This window comes from Neoarius graeffei, chromosome 24 (assembly GCF_027579695.1).
Source record: "Neoarius graeffei isolate fNeoGra1 chromosome 24, fNeoGra1.pri, whole genome shotgun sequence".
Taxonomy (NCBI): Eukaryota; Metazoa; Chordata; class Actinopteri; order Siluriformes; family Ariidae; genus Neoarius; species Neoarius graeffei.
In genome coordinates, this window is record NC_083592.1 from 44,795,551 (window position 1) to 44,814,763 (window position 19,213).

The 19,213-nt window shown below is 41.6% G+C and overlaps 1 protein-coding gene across 36 annotated transcripts in view; it reads left to right on the top strand.

Annotated features, from left to right (window-relative positions):
* camk2b1 (calcium/calmodulin-dependent protein kinase (CaM kinase) II beta 1) overlaps positions 1–19,213 on the top strand; it is a 147,265-nt gene that overhangs the window by 46,258 nt on the left and 81,794 nt on the right. For all 36 annotated transcript variants that reach the window (XM_060907316.1, XM_060907335.1, XM_060907323.1 and 33 more), the window contains exons 4-5: positions 1,555–1,609; positions 4,749–4,814. In XM_060907316.1, the coding sequence (XP_060763299.1) occupies positions 1,555–1,609; positions 4,749–4,814 (121 nt within the window). The remainder of the gene's footprint in view (positions 1–1,554; positions 1,610–4,748; positions 4,815–19,213) is intronic.

A 19,213-nucleotide genomic window follows, 5' to 3' on the forward strand; every position in this document is an offset into this window, starting at 1 on the left:
ACTGATAGCACACACACAATTCCAAAAGAAGAGATGCGATTCCAACGCGAGAAAAAAGAAGAGGCCAAATGACGTGGGATGTTGCCTTATATAGGCAGGCACATCATACGTCATGAGATGACAACTTTTGTATGCGATTTTCGAAACGCGCGGATGCAAAGATCCTTCCACTAGTGCTTTCAGCACCGCCCTGGTGGTCTGGAGTGAAGGAAATAGAACCACATTTTGCCACCTATGTAGTCCCCTATTTATACAAAATTTGAGTCATTCAGGATTCAGCCAAGTTTTTTCTCGGCGTTGACAGCAGTTACAGGTTTTTAGCTTTCTCCTGAAATGTTTTCTGTTATTTCTTCTTCCTCAGGGTAGTAAAACTCGCTTTCGCTGTGAACACTGTCGTTATCGCTATCCATGCTGTAAAATGAATTCTATTCTCCTGAGAAATGTGAAAATAAATGTTGACAAAAATTGCTACTATGTTTGTTGTTGTGAACGAGCGAGTCGCCAGAGGTCCGTAACTGGGGTCCGTATCGTAGGATACGGACCCGCTCACCAGCCAATCAGAACGCAGGATTTGATGGAAACCAGACTGCGAAAAAAAAGGGTTATAATCTGCTTACGATATATTAGCTGATGATCGTCATTAAAAGTTATGATGAACAATTTTATAGCCGGTTATGCCACCTGTCCAAATTGACAGTTGATAACCAATCCTCTTGGATCCTTTTGGAGAAAAAAAAAAAGGCTTTGCACTTTTTCTTCATCATGGAGACACTCCATGAAGCATTCGCTCTTTTCTACATATCTTCTCCCTTTGAAACCTAGTACTGGCCGAGTTTCTAACGCAAAAGAATAAAATGTAGACAGCTTTTACCTTTTTTCCAGCTGATGGGGAAGGGAACATGAGTTTCTCGCACAGGTACAGCCTATATACATAGGCTGTCATGTGACGACCTAATGGTAAAGCGCAACTTGCATGGCCACAAGTTCTACAAACCTTCCCGCTTATAACAAAAGTCGAATATTGTATTAAAATGAGCTGTATAGTACGTCGTACACAGGGAATTTTTAGTGCGACAAGCATGTGTGCATTGTGAAGGCACTTCCTTGTACAGAGATCGCTTATCTGAATATACGTGAATCTTTAAATAATCATTACAGACATCCTGTGGTAACAGGGCAACAACAGGAAATCTTATTCCATCCAACTAGCATTTAATATTCGTAATATACTTTATACCCAAAATATACATAAACGTTCATATTTTTAATAGCGAAGACATGACAAAAATACTTCAATAAACCAGAACTATGTGAGTGTTACACTGTGCTAAAAACAGGCATGTTAATAATGTAAACACTACAAGTCGTTTTTACCTTATTTTTTTCCCCTCCCAAATTTTTTTCAGTTTCCTATCAAATCAGTCGATCATGAATAAGTGATTATTTGACTGTCCAAAGTTTAGTTAATGAAATAAAACCTCATTCTCAGGTTCGAGTTGCATGAAACATGCCATGTCTGTTCATTTCGGAATGAAAACTTCTCTTCTCTTGCAGTTCGACTTCATGACAGCATATCAGAGGAAAGCTTCCATTACCTGCTGTTTGACCTGTAAGTGTATTTGTTTGCATATATTTCTTGTTACTAAGATCTTAAACCCCTGATCACTCACCATCTGATACAAATCCATGTTAAGCAGAGATTCTGAAGTATAGCTGATGCTTGTTACACGTCTTTTGGATACGAGATGAGCTTTTTGAGCAATCAGTTGGGCTTTTCCAACTGCAAGTTCACCAAAGAGGAGCATGAATTAGTGTACTAGAAAACGTATCTCAGGTTTATCTGGTATTAGGTCATGTCTAGGAGCCCAAGACTGATGATAATCAGATAATTTCACTGATATCGTAAAGACCTGTGATTCACAATATTTCCATGCAATAGAGCTCGTTAGTTTCTTTGTAGGGTGGCACGGTGGTGCAGTGGTTAGCACTGTCGCCTCACAGCAAGAAGGTTCTGCATTTGAACCTGCTGGCTGTCTGGGGCCTCTCTGTGTGGAGTTTGCATGTTCTCTCTGTACCTTCGTGTGTGGGTTTCCTCCCACGATCTAAAGACATGCTAATTAGCTCAACTGGCTACTATAGAGATCTTGCAGTCATGTGACCGGAAAGTACACAACCGCCATCTTGTCGGTCAAAAACACCGCTGAATACTGCTGCACTCGTGTACAGAATGGATCAATTTCAACCGACGGACTACACGGCTCATTTTTCTAATGAACAGATAACTAGATATATGTCTAAAATAAACGATCTACAGATTAGTGACCCTTATGGCTTACCGGACGGAGTTTTCACGACCGGATTTTGAACTGCCAGAGGTGGAATACCCAGACGTGTATAATTGCCTCATTAACTTTCCCTCGCTGTTCAGTGGTGAAGCACTGCGTGCCTATAAATCTCTGGACAGTTATCTTTACAGAAATTCAGGATTTGTCAGCGACTCAGATGTGGCATCTTGTAAACAAGAATCCTCATTGGATGGGTAAGTCACTTAAGTATTGAGTATAGCACTGACCAGCCGATTATAGAATAGAATAAGGTAATTCCAGCTGTAATTCCAAATCGTCCGTCTTGTTTACATGGATCTGGCATTGGAGAGGTAGAGGCTTAGCAGTGGAGATTTGAGTGGCTGTTTTCTGAGCTTAGTCAACAGGCCGGCTCTGCAGCCTCGCTTTTGCTTCCTCTCCCGACGCTGCCTCCTTCGCTTTGCTTCCGATAACAATCCACGGAGACCCCGCTGGTCTCGCTATCTCGTCCGGAATGTTGTGCATGCAATGGAAATCACTACAAACCGTCATTTTCTGCTGGAAACCAATGTCCAGTAAGTCCATACAGTTGTAGTGGATATTGAAGTCCGGTACAGATGAACAACACGCAAAAATACACACAAAAAACATAAAAAACGTGCACAGGTAGGGAGAGCTTGTAGCCACAGCCGTTGTAGTAGAATTGTATATAGTAGGGTTTTCCAGAAGAAAAGGTAGAAGTAAAAGCAGAAGCAGAAGGCGGAATATGGCGTTTGACCGACAAGATGGCGTCTGTCACAATCTGGATCAGCTGTGACGTCACATGCAAGTGCTCCATAGGTGAGAAATGTGACGAAAATGGCTGCTTGTCTCTCTGTGTTCGCTTAGTTTCCTTCACATTTTTGGAAGGAGTCTTCAGTATCAGCGCTTTGTAACAGTGAGGGGTAAAGCCGTAGCTTTAGGTTTTCCAATGCACTTTTTCAGTAGTTGTGTTTTTATGACACTACTGTATAATGCTGTAAGTGATAAAAGGAGCTAACTCGTCTCATGAATATTCGACAGCGTTAATTATTATCCATACAGGACACTTTTTTCGATGGAATAAAAACACGTGTTCTATTCCCTTCTAGCGGGTTTCATTCATTTGGTTTGATGGCATGTAGTATTGTTAGCATATCGCATATCCTACGTGTATTACGTCACTCTACTCAGTGGAGAATGAGCGTTGAATAGGGTTTACGATATTGCATGGTTGTCAAGACAACATGACGTGACATGTCGGTAACGTGAAACTTCGGCGGTAGCGAGCGACTGTGACAGTTTGTAAACCAGCATGGCCGCCAGGTTTGCCTAGCTAAACACGGAAGATTTTGAAAGAGAAAGACGTTGAATACCCGGAAGGAATGCGTATGTATAATAACATTGGCTGGCTTTTGTCATGGTATATAAGAGATATTCCATTCAGCTAGCTGAATGGAATATATCTGATATAGCACTCAACACCAGCCAATATTATTTAAATTTACCTGTAAATGAATATAATGGCATGACATCCTTTTTTAATAAATAAACAGTTGTTAGGGTTGGCAAATTGCTGTGGTATAACAGGAATAAAACACTTTCTGATCCATCCATTATCTGTAGCCGCTTATCCTGTGCAGGGTCGCGGGCAAGCTGGAGCCTATCCCAGCTGACTATGGGCGAGAGGCGGGGTACACCCTGGACAAGTCGCCAGGTCATCACAGGGCTGACACATAGACACAGACAACCATTCACACTCACGGTCAATTTAGAGCCACCAATTAACCTAACCTGCATGTCTTTGGACTGTCAGGGAAACCGGAGCACCCGGAGGAAACCCACACAGACACGGAGAGAACATGCAAACTCCACACAGAAAGGTTCTCGCCAGCTGCTAGGCTCAAACTCAGAACCTTCTTGCTGCGAGGCGACAGTGCTAACCACTACACTACCGTGCTGCCACACTTTCTGATATTATTGGAAAATAATAATAACTTTGTGGTGGATGCTTTGACTCAGCCTGCGTAACACTGATTTATTTTTCTAAAACCGCACACTTTCACTTTATTAAAGTCATTGCTTGACTGATAGATAACAGCCTGTGAAGTTTGATTTGTCCTGACATTGAAGAAGCTTATGGAACTTTCCATGCTTTGCGTTTCCTCGTATTGTACCAGCTTGGCCCGTTTTCCTGATTGATCCTTTATGCATGATTTGACCATTTTGTAACATCGTACACGATACGGAAGCTACAGAGTGCGCCAGGACATGTTGTTGAAGACGATGAGTCGGAATTGTCATAGCGGGTTCTGTTTCCATGGAAATGATGCTGAGCTGTTGCGTGGGTGCGTGGTGTGTGTGTATGGATGTAGGAAGCATGTGTGAGTGAGCCTGGTGCTAACCAACACTCTTCTTGCTCTACAGGGTGACAGGGGGAGAGCTGTTTGAAGACATTGTTGCCAGAGAGTACTATAGCGAGGCTGACGCCAGGTACGCAAAGCTGCCCTGTGCTTCTCTCGCTCTTTCTCTGTCTTTCTGTCTCTCCTTGTGATGCCTCTCTTTCTCGGTCTCTCTCTTTCCTATTGTTTTCCCCCCTGGTTTTCTCTCCTCCATTGTTCACCATGTCAGTCTCCACCCTAGGTGCACACTTTCCACTACTTTACACACATATACTCTGAAACACAGTCACAGGCTGAAATACACATGGAGTATATGCACTGAATGGTTCGCGTGACTGGGCCGTAATCTAGTTCAGGTTCCTCATCATCTTGTTGACCTGTAGATGTTCATACACGCTGAGACAGTGGCAGAATCATGGACTGAACATTGTATTGTTCATGTTCGTTTATGTAGTGCTTTTCATTTCTCACTTTCTACCTTTCTCACTCTTTACCTTTTCTCTTTTTTTTCCTCTCACGTGCCCCATTTCCACTAACACTGTGTCAGCGCTTGCTAAGGAACCGAAGAACTTTTTTTTTTTTTAAACAACTGTTTCCACCAGTTTAAAAGCCGACCCAGTGTTTTAATGAGATATAGGGACATATAAAAATATTAACACTGGTTTTTAAGATTTACTTCTTGCGTGCACAGATTGCTAAACCATATGCCCTACGTAGTGCACACTACTCTCTGAATTGAAGCAGTAGTTGGGCATACGGCACGATCTAACTGTCGGTGGAATGACTTTTACTAGTCGGATTAATTAGCACGAATGGATGAGAAACATTTCTTTTCAGAAACAGGCACTGTTAAAATTCGTATGCAGGAAAAGTTTTCTATAGCGCTGTCCTGCTTCCTACATTCACTCACTTAACAGTTAAACATATTGAAAGAGAATAAAGACACTAATTGTACTTACACGAAATGTTGGCCGACGACTTGTTGACTTTTTGTCAAGACACGATGCACTACTTAAAAAAAAAAAAAAGGACTACCTCTACACAGTTGTCCACTCTCTGGAAATTCATACTTGTCTGTATTCTTTAACGGATTTTTGGTGCTTCGTCAAGCATTTAAGGGATTGCGAGTTCAAATCCCATCTGTCATCCTGACAGCCATCTGTGGCCAGGAGCCAAGGAAGAACAATTAGTGATGCTGTCTGGGTGAGAGTCATGGCACTTCTCCCTTTCTCCTGTCTATCACAGTGAAGCTAGCCAGTCATGGGCCTCTGTGAGCTCATGTATGTGGAAGAGGGCGGATGGCGCTTTCCTCCAAGTGTGTTACGCTGCCCTATGATGTAGAGGTTGGCTGGTTTTATGTGTCTTGGTGCTAGCTTTTTCCCTGCCTGGTTGGTAATAATAATGTGATCGGGGACAATTGGTGGGAATTGGCAAAACCAAATTGTGAAGAAAATAGTGTGTGTGAGTGGGGGAATTTAGGTTTGTTTTTGTGGTGGAAACGGATTGAGATTAGGTACTGCCTCTGAAACTAGCACTGTCAGTGGAAAAGGGCTCACTTTCATTCTTTCACCCATTTCATTTACCGTACACACACGTGAGCGCGCACACACACACACACACACACACACACACACACACACACACACACACACACACACATATGTACTACATAACAGCCTTTTCTATAACAAGAAGAGTGTCTGCATTTTTGATAACCGTATTTGTGTGTGTGTGTGTGTGTGTGTGTGTGTGTGTGTGTGGCTGGTTTGTTATGGAATAGCTGTTGCAGGTTGCATGTACAGGTGGTTGGAAAGTCTGAAATAATCACATCACATTCTCCGTGCCTGATGATAATAATACTAGACACGCAACAGTGTTCCACTGATCACGTAACCTGAGCCTTTACTGTTTCTAAGGCACACGCGCAGTAATTCATTTGTTTGAATCAAACCCTCTCTATACAGCAGATGGAAACAACGATTACACTCAGATTCAGTTTGAATACAGAGAGAAAATGAGTCAGTACTGATTTCCTATGCATGCTATGTGGATGGGGAGGAAGCAGCGTATTTCAGCATGTGAGACACGAGCAGAGCCAGAGGGCAGAGCCGAAGTGTCGCATGAGTACAGCGTATTCTGGATATACAAAAGGGTTGTTCACATTTTCCATTGCTTTCTCTCTGTCGATTTTAAATTTTCATCTTTTGGGGTCCTTAAATATACAATGAACTCAATGAAACTAGAAGTATCAAATTTCGGTTAGGCAAAGTCAGAAAGCACTCGTAATAAAAGGAAGGAGTTGAAATTTATAAATATTAGATACTCAAGATGAAGTGCCATGGGCTCAATCATGGCATCGAACTATGCTAAGTTATTAATGGGAAAGTTTGACGACGGTCATATATACAATAGCGCTGATAAATAACATTTAACATATTCTGCAGGATTTATTGGTGACTTTTTAAAAAAAAAAATCTAGTTTGGGTTAGAGGAAGGACTAGAAGGCTTTGTAAGTTTCCTAAACAATAGAGTACCTTGTATTAAGTTCACCTGTGGAAAAAAGTAAAAAAAATATTTTATTCAGTTTTCTGGATGCTACGTTTCACAAAGATAAGGACATTGTAATTATTTACCAGCTTAAGGTCGGTCCGTATCATGAAATACCGTGACCTCGGCCTTGAGAATACTGACCTCGGCCTCGGTCAGTATTCTCAAGGCCAAGGTCACGGTATTTCATGATACGGACCGACCTTAAAGTGCATATTCTGGACCAATTTCTTTTTTTTTTCTTTTTTTTTATATGAAAGTATGTCCCTTTACACACTCATCCAGAAGGGTAATTTTGCATAAGGCCATCTGTCTACAGCAGAAAAAAAAAAAAAAAAAACACGTCTGGAAAAATCCCAAGGGAGTCTGGAGCCAGATTCGTGACGTTATCTGCGGAAGCGCCAGCAGGCTGCGCGAGCTTTGCACGGTTTCAGTGCACAGCCTGTGTAGACCGAGCGCTCCCATTTCTCTCTCATTGTCTGGTCTTTTGGGAAACAATGAGCACTAATCCCATCAAGATTGGTGTTGCTACACCCTCCTACGATACATCTGTTAACCATTTTAATAATTACACGATAACATTGAAGAAATTTGCAGAAAACCACCAGGTCGTTTTCTTATAAACAAACCAGCGCTGACGTAGGATTCAGAGGGAGGCGTCCCGCACGCGACGTCACGAAAATCGATGTTTGCTGGGAAATCCAAATGCCAATTTTTTTCAGAGACGGACGAATTCGCCTCAAATGGCTTGATTTAAACTGAATTTTTTCTGGTATTGCGCAAGGTAAAAAAAATTGCACAAAATGTGACAGATATTTGACCAAAGTTTAATATAAAATAGGAGAATTATATTGATCTTGCTCCTAAATTTACCCGTGATATATACTTTAAGCTGGTAAATAATATATTAATTTTTTTTCTTTACCAAATTCTAACAGAAAATGAGAGTGCCCGAAAGGGAAACCATATTTAGAACAAACCTGCTACAAGCTCATCTAAAACGCGCCCTGACTGCTTGTGGACGGTTTCCCTTCGCGAAAACCTCAACCAACTGCCATTTACGGGCCACAAGGACTTCTCTTGACTTGTTGAACTCGGGGTCCATGAAGATATTTAGTTTCGCGCCGGACTGATTCAGATAGCGCTGGATACTTCTCTGGAAAGACGTGAGCGAGGACGGCTCATACACGTCGCCATTTTTCTTTGTTGTGGACATGAAAAAGTTGCACAGCAACATGTTTAGTTCTTCGCCAGGTATGTCTTCCACCTTTCGACCTTCATTTAGGTTTCGACAGAACTTCCCAAAGACACTGAGGTCGTAGGGCGTCTTTTTTGTTGTATTTTCTGCCCTTTGCTCCTCAATAAACTGCTGGATTTGCTCGGCGTTAGCAACAGTTTCAGGTTTTCGGCTTTCTCCTGAAACATTTTCTTTTATTTCGTCTTTATCAGGGTAGTAAAACTCACTTTCGCTGTGAACACTGTCGTTATCGCTATCCATGCTGTAAAATTAATGCTATTATACTGAGAAATGCGAAAATAAATGTTGACAAAAAATTGATACTATGTTTGTTGTTGTTGTGAACGAACGAGTCGCTAAAGGTCCGTAACCAGGGTCCGTATCATAGGATTCCGGACCGCTCGCGAGCACGATTTGATGGAAACCGGACCGCGAAAAAAACAATTTACTTTATTATTGGCAAATTCCTGTCATCCTACGTCTCTTAAATGCAGTTTACCGTTGAGTCAATGATGCAGGATACGAAGGATCTGTAGTACGGATGATGCATTCGAGAAAGAAACTGAAAACATGTCAAGCACTTCCCTGACAGAGGACATCCAAATTTGTGGTTGTTATCAGCTAAAAATGTAGCTGTGAGCAAAACTTGACACGAACTATTACATAAAACACCTGCTTGAAAAAAAGCCAAAGGCTCAGGTTATGTATCCTTTAATGTATGGCACGCAAAGCCAAGCAGTTCCAACCGTTATGCGTCAGTATTGGCACATTTTGGTGTCTGACTCAAACCTTAGTCATCTTTTCAAGAAGCCTCCTTTGTTTACCCATCGATGAGCTCGTCGTATAAAGGATAAATTGGTTCATGCAGATAATAAAAACTGAAAAAATAATATATAAACAAAGATAATTATATTTATAAACATCTGCTGACTGGGAGAAAATGTTCACTGAAACAACATAACATGCAACACGAATGTTATTATTTACCTGTTGGTTTGTCCACATGGGTGGGGCTACATGGGGAACACCACAAGGCCGCTACACGTCCACGTACGTGAAGACGAGCGCAGTTAGGCTGCGCAATCTGAACTCCTCAGTATCCAGACACTTAAGGTATTTAAACACACTGCACAAACTCTGAGGTGCATCAGCATAGAAAAAGTTCCACTCAGTAGAAGGAGTGAGGATCTAAACAGGAAAAATATTACGTAGAGAAACCTTTCGAGATGCACGTCGTACTGGTCTTAATGACGATTTAGATTTGACTTGCTTTGTGTGGCATCCATGTATCTCCTCCCTTCTGCTGTAAAAGAGCTATTTTAGAGCTCATGTGACCTTAGGCAATAAGGATGACAAGTGTCGAAAGGTATGGCTATATCGTGTATGTAGTAAATAGAAGAACTTTATTTTGGGGAAAAAAAAACTGAGTGCGCACCCCGATATTGATAACTGATATTCAAAATGCTTAAAGCATATACGCAGAACCATGGCCTCACTTTCGTTTATAAATGCCTTGAGACCTCAAGAATGGCACAGAAATAGTTTTAAGCGTTAACAATAAATCTAATTATAGTAATTTTTACGATTAAAGTGATTTATATAGGTAGCGGTCTGAGTGAATGACCTCGACGTCCGTAACATCACAACAGGAAGTCCATCGGTCTCATCGGCATTTCCGCTATACTGAAACACAGAGCTGACTGCAACTCCGATCCTCCATTTTGAGCTAATTTATCGCCATGCCACATAGATGTGTTGCTGGCCGGTGCAGCAACATGACAGAAGGTGGATTTACGTTGCATTCATGGCCCAAGAATGTTCAAACTGCAAAGATTTGGATGCGTTTTGCGAGAAGTTCACGGACACATTGGGCGCCTACGAAGTGGTCTCTCCTCTGCACATTTTACTGAAGACTCATGCAAAACCTCTGATCTGTTGAGGAGCGTTGGCTAGAAGCCCGTATTGAAAGAGGGTGCAGGACCAACAATTAAAGAGAAAGAAAACTACAAGAAAAGGAAAGTATTTTATTTATTTATTTATTTATTTTTAAAGGACCATGAGTTCAGTTGCATCAGTCCTCCCGGAGTGAGCCGAGGGTTGTTGCTAAAACACGGGACGGGACATATCGCTCGGGCAGTGACCTCCCTGCAGTTGTTGCTAAAACCAGTGACATCCCGTTCCGTCCCAGGTTTTACTAATTGCCTGAGCCCAGCAGTAATGACAGAATACACAGTATGAAGAAAAGTGAACGAGTGGAGCAGCCGTCTGATTTCTAAACTGGATATTGCTGCCATCTCACCCTTACATGGAAGAAGCGAATGAACAGAGAACTGAACAAACAACTGAAAGTCAGATTGTTTCAAAAGCAATCAGTCTTCAAGAAGCGAGAACGTAGACGGGTAAGCTTCGACTCTCATTTGGATTAAAAAAAACAACACGACGTTGTTTACCTGCATTTAGATTAATACATGTAACTTGTATTGTGTGTTTAAGTTACCGGTATAAGATGATTTAATTTGCTTCAGAATGTGATTTGCCTCGGTTCATCTGATTATTTAATCAGCCTTTTACGTTTTATCAGTGAAAATGCATGCATGGACATGTATGTTGCATAAGTTTTAACGCCCATCCTGTTTTAATGAGAGTCAACCCACAATCAGTGAAGTCAAATCAGTCTTAGTTGAACAAGTCGGTGATGGTATTTCTTACTTTCACCGTAAATTTTTATTTATATGACTTTGGTCTATAGCTGTAAAAGGCCTCGGCCTTAAAACCGGTTACCGCTGTGACGTCACGCACTCAGGGCTGGCTGGCTCAGCGGGGCAGCTCGAATGCCAACTTTGCGGTTGATTTTAACTCTCAAAAATGTATTTTTTTTTTCTTCCTCCCATTTATGCAGTATACAAGAGTCAAGGATGGAGATACCATCCACTCAGAAATTGATTTAAAAACGAAAGCTCTGCGTATCTCCTTTAAACATTTGAGTAGTAAGTTATATTTGAGTATTGTTGTGGTACTTGGTGAAGAATTGGTGTACGTCAGTTGTATACTATGGGTAAGAATATAGTGTACTGGATTACTATATGGTGAATGAAGCACAAATTGACAATACAGTGGCATGCAAAAGTTTGGGCACCCTTGCTGAAAATGTCTATTACTGTGAATAGTTAAGTGAGCAGAAGATGAACTGATCACCAAAAGGCATTAAGGTAAAGACGAGACATTTCTTTTCAGGGTTTTATGCAAGATTTGTATATTTATTTTTGTTTTGTACAATTGGAGAGTGAAAAAAGAAAAGGAATACCATGCGAACATTTGGGCACCCCAATACATTTAAGTTCTCAGGTAACTTTTACCAAGGTTCCAGACCTTAATTAGCTTATTCAGCTGTGGCTTGTTCAAATTCTTCGTTAGGAAAGGTCAAGATGATGCAGATTTCAAAGCTGTATGAATTCTCTGACTCCTCAAACTTGTCCCTAAAATCAACAGCCATGGGCTCCTCTAAGCCAGTGGTTTTCAAAGTGGGGGCCGCGGCCCCCTGGGGGGCCGCCAGGGGGCGCTAGGGGGGCCTCAGAAAGTTAGAGGGACGATAACAAAAAAATTGCGAAAAAATATATACTTTTTAAAAATATTTAATATTAAATATATTGTAATTTAGTTTTTTAATCATTGTTATAAATATAATTATTAATAATAATACATCATATCAAAACGTTGTTTGCCATGCTCATCTCTCCGATTGCCTGTGATGTTGCGGTTTGCGCCATTTGTCAAGCTGCTTTGCTCCTCAAGCTAGCATATTGCTAGCGCAAAATGGACAGGTTTTTGAAGAAGAGACTGAAGGAACAAACCAACAGCCCTGCTGTGTAGGACACTGCTGCGAAAAAAAACTAAGTCCTGGCCAACTAAAATCCGAAAATATGAGGCAGCATACATTAAGTATGGCTTTACAGCCATACAGAAAAATGGCCATGATTGCCTGAAATGCGTCCTCTGTCTGGAGACCCTGTCAAATGAGTGCTTAAAACCTTGAAACTTCAGCGTCACTTGGTACAAAAACATCCGACAGATGCCGAAAAAACAGTAGATTTCTTCAGACGCAAAGAAGAGCATTTGGTCAGGCAATCTGCTGCATTCACCCAGCAAGCTACTGTCCCCGAGCGGGCCCTGAAGGCATAATTTTTAGCCTTGTACCACATTGCTCGTGCTAAAAAACCTCACTCAATTGGAGAAGATTTGATTTTACCAGCCACCAAAGACATTGTCCGAGAATTGCTTGGTGAGGATGCTGCCAAAAAAATCGATGCTGTCCCACTCTCTGATAACACCGTGAGCCGACGGATTGGTGACATGGCTCAAGACGTATCTGCTCAGCTGTTGGAGCAGGTGAGAGCCAGCGAATACTTCGCACTTCAGCTGGATGAGAGCGCAGATTTATCCAGTGAGGCCCAACTGCTTGTGTACGTCAGATTTATTTCACAGGAAAGATTTGTGGAGGAAATACTATTTTGTAAAGCACTTGAAAAAAGAACTACTGGGAAAGACATTTTTCAAGTTTTGGATGATTACATCGAGTCTAACGGATTGGACTGGACCCGTTGTGTGGGGGTGTGTTCGGACGGAGCCGCGGCGATGACCGGGAAGATCAGTGGAGTGACCGCTCTCATTAAGCAGAAGGCCCCGCATGTAGTGGCCATACACTGCATGCTCCATCGCGAGGCACTGGCCGCAAAAAGGATGGATGACGAGTCGAATCAGGTACTACAGGAGGTTATACAGTTTATTGTTCAGTGCGAAAATATTTGTGTTGAAAACATGTTAGTTAATAATATTCTTATGCTAAACAAATGTAACAATTATTGACTATTGAATAAAAGTAAGAGAAAACATTCTAAAAGTTGATGTTTCTTTACATATTTTGTAGCATTGTCTGTGGGTTTGCAAAGGGGGTCCCCGGCCAGAAGCTAATGCTGTTTGGGGGGCCTTGGCATGGAAAAGTTTGGGAACCCCTGCTCTAAGCAACTCGCTCGCATTCTGAATAATAAAATAACTGATGCTCACAAAGCAGGAGAAGGCTACAAGAACACAGCAAAGTGTTTTCAGGTAGCTGTTTCCTCAGATCGTAATGTTATTAAGAAATGGCAGTGAACAGAAACAGTGGAGATCAAGGTGAGGTCTGGAAGATGAAGAAAACTTTCTGAAAGAACTGCTCGTTGGATTGCTAGAAAGGCAAATAAAAACCCCTGTTTGACTGCAAAAGACCTTCAGAAAGATTTAGCAGACCCTGGAGTGGTGGTGCACTGTTCTACTATGCAGCGACACCTGAACAAATATGACCTTCATAGGAGAGTCATCAGAAGAAAACCATTCCTGCATCCGAGCCACAAAATTCAGCATCTGAAGTTTGCAAATGAACATCTAAATAAGCCTGATGCATTTTGGAAACAAGTCCTGTGTACTGATGAAATCAAAATAGAACTTTTTGGCCACAATGTGCAAAGGTATGTTTGGAGAAAAAAGGGTGCCAAATCTAAATTGAGCGTAGGTGTGAATGTGAGTGTGAATGGTTGTCTGTGTCTATGTGTCAGCCCTGTGATGACCTGGCGACTTGTCCAGGGTGTACCCCGCCTTTCGCCCGTAGTCAGCTGGGATAGGCTCCAGCTTGCCTGCGACCCTGTAGAAGGATAAAGCGGCTAGAGATAATGAGAGAGAGAGAGAGAGAGAGAGAGGGTGCCAAATTCCAGGAAAAGAACACCTCTCCAACTCTGAAGCATGGGTGTGGATCGATCATGCTTTGGGGTTGTGTTGCAGCCAGTGGCACAGGGCACATTTCATTGGTCGAGGGAAGCATGGATTCGAATAAATACCAGCAAATTCTGGAAGCAAACATCACACCATCTGTAAAAAAGTTGAAGTTAAAAAGAGGATGGGTCCTACAATAAGACGATGATCCAAAACACACCTCAAAATCTACAACGGAATACCTCAAGAGACGCAAGCTGAAAGTTTTGCCCTGGCCCGCACAGTCCCCTGACCTAAACATCATTGAAAATCTGTGGATAAATCTCAAAAGAGCAGTGCATGCAAGACAGCCCAAGAAACTTGTAGAACTGGAAGCCTTTTGCAAGGACGAATGTGTGAAAATCCCCCAGGTAAGAACTGAAAGATTATTAGCTGGCTACAAAAAGTGTTTACAAGCTGTGATACTTGCCAAAGGGGGTGCTACTAAGTACTGACCATGTCAGGTGCCCAAACTTTTGCTTCAGGTCCTTTTCATATTTTGGTATTTTATGATGGAAATAAAAATTTAATCTTGCGGAAAATATTAAAGAAATGTCTCGTCTTTACCCTTATGCCTTTTGGTGATCTTCTGCTCACTTAACTATTCACAGTAACAGGCATTTTCATCAAGGGTGCCCAAACTTTTGCATGCCACTGTAGGTTATTGTGAAATACCTAAATCTCAATTTAACCTCCTAAGGCCCAAGCTGTTTTTTTTTGCATGCATTTTTTATTTCTCTTTGCTATTTGGGCTTATTAGAACCTGATTAGAATAAAAACTAAGCATCATCTTTTGATAAGATGTACTTTTAGAGAAAAAGTTTGTCCACATATGTGGATTCTTGTTCCGAATTTCTAAAAAGTGCTGTCCATGCATGTGACCGCTAAGCCCTAGGAGGTTAAGACAAAAGGTGTAGAACCAATACCCCCGAGACCTATCTCTGTTATTGTTAATATTTAAGCCAGCTTTGTAGGAAATGTGTAAATAATTCAGTGCTGCAAAACAAATTTTTTTTTTTTCCCTCTATGCTTCAATAAACCGAGATGTTTCTTGCGACAGGTCATGCAGCGGTGCCTCAGTGTTTGAGCTTGAAAAGGGTCGAATTTGAGTTTGATTAAATTTTAATTACAGCTGCAGGGTCTCTACTCCAAAGCAGGACTTCTCTCTCTCTCTCTGTCTCTCCAGCGCAAGTCGATTGAGTCGCTCATTATCTGTAAGCGGTGTGATCGTAAGGTAGTTAGTTGCAGTAAGTTAACTCCCGGCCTCCTGAGGATGTTGTGAAATTAAATTCAGCTTAAATGTGGAATGCGCTGCCGCTTGCCAACTGTGACGTGTTTTAATGTGCCACTCGGTGTACTTTATCCCACCGAGTACACCACATTCACCCACTCTACAGCCGACTGAAAGAGTACATCCATGTCCCTGTGCTTTCTGTAGATAAAAAAAAAAACCACTTAAGGGAACAGAAAGAGAGGACTAGACGGATAACTTTTGCAGTAGTAATCATGAGTGAGTAAATCCTCCCACTAAATGAGTCAGAGGAAAAGACTGTACGTGTCCATGGGGAACGTCAAAGATGCACGAACTTGTAAATGTGACATTTCAAATTGTTCGAGGTCAAAACGTGACCACTACACAACCGAAATGCGAGCTGACTTTCCATAACTCAAAACCAAACCAAATGCTGAATCCCAAACATGACACTGATCATGAAATCCAGTGGTCATACAAAATGTTGTGCGCTTAATGAGGAGCTATTTGGAATCCTGTTTTTGGTTTGGTTAAATCTTGCTGCTGTAATGTTATTTGTGCACATGGAAAAGATAACATTGCACCCTGCAATCTACTTAAAGAAACAGCTCGCTCATGAAATTGACAAATGTTTGACGCAATGTCTAATCTGACAGGATGAATAAGATGTTCTCGATAGATTCACTCGGTGAAGTGTCCGGGCACGAACGTTCAGGCTGGCACTGTCTGTGGGTTCTTTTGCTTTTCCTTGAGCCTGTATCGGATCAGTGATGAGAGACAGCAGGGTCATGGAGTCTTAGCGATGGTGCTGTACTTATGAGCTAAAGTAATCTGATTAAACTAAAGGGCATTACAAATACAATTTGAACAGAGAAAAAGATTAACATTTATCTAACACTATTATAACATATTAACATCTAATCAAGCAAGAAAAAAAACCCAATGAATTGAACACTAATATAAACTACTGCTATATACAACCCTGATTCCAAAAAAGTTGGGACAAAGTACAAATGGTAAATAAAAATGGAACGCAGTAATTTACAAATCTCAAAAACTGATATTCACAATAGAACATAGACAACATATCAAATGTCGAAAGTGAGACATTTTGAAATTTCATGCCAAATATTGGCTCATTTGAAATTTCATGACAGCAACACATCTCAAAAAAGTTGGGACAGGGGCAATAAGAAGCTGGAAAAGTTAAAGGTACAAAAAAGGAACAGCTGGAGGACCAAATTGCAACTCATTAGGTCAATTGGCAATAGGTCATTAACATGACTGGGTATAAAAAGAGCATCTTGGAGTGGCAGCGGCTCTCAGAAGTAAAGATGGGAAGAGGATCACCAATCCCCCTAATTCTGTGCCGACAAATAGTGGAGCAATATCAGAAAGGTGTTCGACAGTGTAAAATTGCAAAGAGTTTGAACATATCATCATCTACAGTGCATAATATCATCAAAAGATTCAGAGAATCTGGAAGAATCTCTGTGCGTAAGGGTCAAGGCCGGAAAACCATACTGGGTGCCCGTGATCTTTGTGGCCTTAGACGGCACTGCATCACATACAGGCATGCTTCTGTATTGGAAATCACAAAATGGGCTCAGGAATATTTCCAGAGAGCATCATCTGTGAACACAATTCACCGTGCCATCCACCGTTGCCAGCTAAATCTCTATAGTTCAAAGAAGAAGCCGTATCTAAACATGATCCAGAAGCGCAGACGTCTTCTCTGGGCCAAGGCTCATTTAAAATGGACTGTGGCAAAGTGGAAAACTGTTCTGTGGTCAGACGAATCAAAATGTGAAGTTCTTTATGGAAATCAGGGACGCCGTGTCATTCGGACTAAAGAGGAGAAGGACGACCCAAGTTGTTATCAGCGCTCAGTTCAGAAGCCTGCATCTCTGATGGTATGGGGTTGCATTAGTGCGTGTGGCATGGGCAGCTTGCACATCTGGAAAGACACCATCATTGCTGAAAGGTATATCCAGGTTCTAGAGCAACATATGCTCCCATCCAGACAACATCTCTTTCAGGGAAGACCTTGCATTTTCCAACATGACAATGCCAAACCACATACTGCATCAATTACAGCATCATGGCTGCGTAGAAGAAGGGTCCGGGTACTGAACTGGCCAGCCTGCAGTCCAGATCTTTCACCCATAGAAAACATTTGGCGCATCATAAAACGGAAGATACGACAAAAAAGACCTAAGACAGTTGAGCAACTAGAATCCTACATTAGACAAGAATGGGTTAACATTCCTATCCCTAAACTTGAGCAACTTGTCTCCTCAGTCTCCAGATGTTTACAGACTGTTGTAAAGAGAAAAGGGGATGTCTCACAGTGGTAAACATGGCCTTGTCCCAACTTTTTTGAGATGTGTTGCTGTCATGAAATTTAAAATCACCTAATTTTTCTCTTTATATGATACATTTTCTCAGTTTAAACATTTGATATGTCATCTATTTTCTATTCTGAATAAAATATAGAATTTTGAAACTTCCACATCATTGCATTCCGTTTTTATTTACAATTTGTACTTTGTCCCAACTTTTTTGGAATCAGGGTTGTAAACGAGGAGATAAAACATGGCTAAGAAAGTCTTCGAAGAGCAGTTTTAGCTTCAGACAGTCTATAAAGAGCATTTGGAGTAAATGCAGCTACGTCCACATTTAATGCATTTTAGTTTTAAAACGCAAACCATCTCCATCCAGATGAGTGTTTTGGCTCCGGATCAGAAACGGTATCCGTCCATACAAACACGCCTGAAAATGTTTATCCCATGACCATTCATGTACACTGGGCATGCGCGTGCCAGTATAAACAGCTGATGCCTTTTGTTTTCTTCCGGAAAAGGGTCACTTGATAGGGGCGTGATGAATCAAGGAAGGATAAATCCTGACTGAGAAGACCCAATCAGGAAGCGAACGTGAGCGTCTGTGTTATCGCTTCCAAACATCTCTGTTTTTGCCAGTCTACATTAACACTGAAGTTTTCAAATTAAAACAAGGCCAGCAGCATTTCCAAAAGTCTCCGTTTTTGGGGTGGGGAAACTCCCGAGTCGCGTGGACGCCAGGTGTAAATGTAGCAAAAGTGATGCATTTTAAAACTAAAACATGTATTAGCGTCAACGTAGCCTGTATTTATGGGTCAAAGGTACCTCCCATTTGGGGGCGTTGACAGTCGAACGGCCACCACCCACTGATGCACAATAGTTATGGAATGGGGCGGAGCTACAGGTTTAGGCAAACTGAATTTTCAGCTTGTAGAGGAGCACGAACCATGATTTATCTGTTAAATAGTATATCTATTTTAGTAATTTGGCCTGAAACTCGCATCCTTATGTACTAACACCTAAATCTCTCTCTCCCCTTTTTATGTGACGCTTTGTTTCTTCTTTCCCCTCTTTCACATTAACTCTCTCATTCTCTTGTCCTTAGAGATGGAGGGGGGGAGAGAGAGAGAGAAACTAGGTCTCCAATTAACTATGGTAATTAGGGCTTCATTTGTCCATTTCAGTTGGTCTTGTCCTGTCTTTAACTGTTCCTCCTGCCTCTCTCTCTCTCTCTCTCCTAACCGTGTCACTCTTAGGCTGGGCAGACACTGCGATTTTTGGCCCGATTTTGACACGATTTTCACTCATGCGACTATTTTGGAGATCGGGCC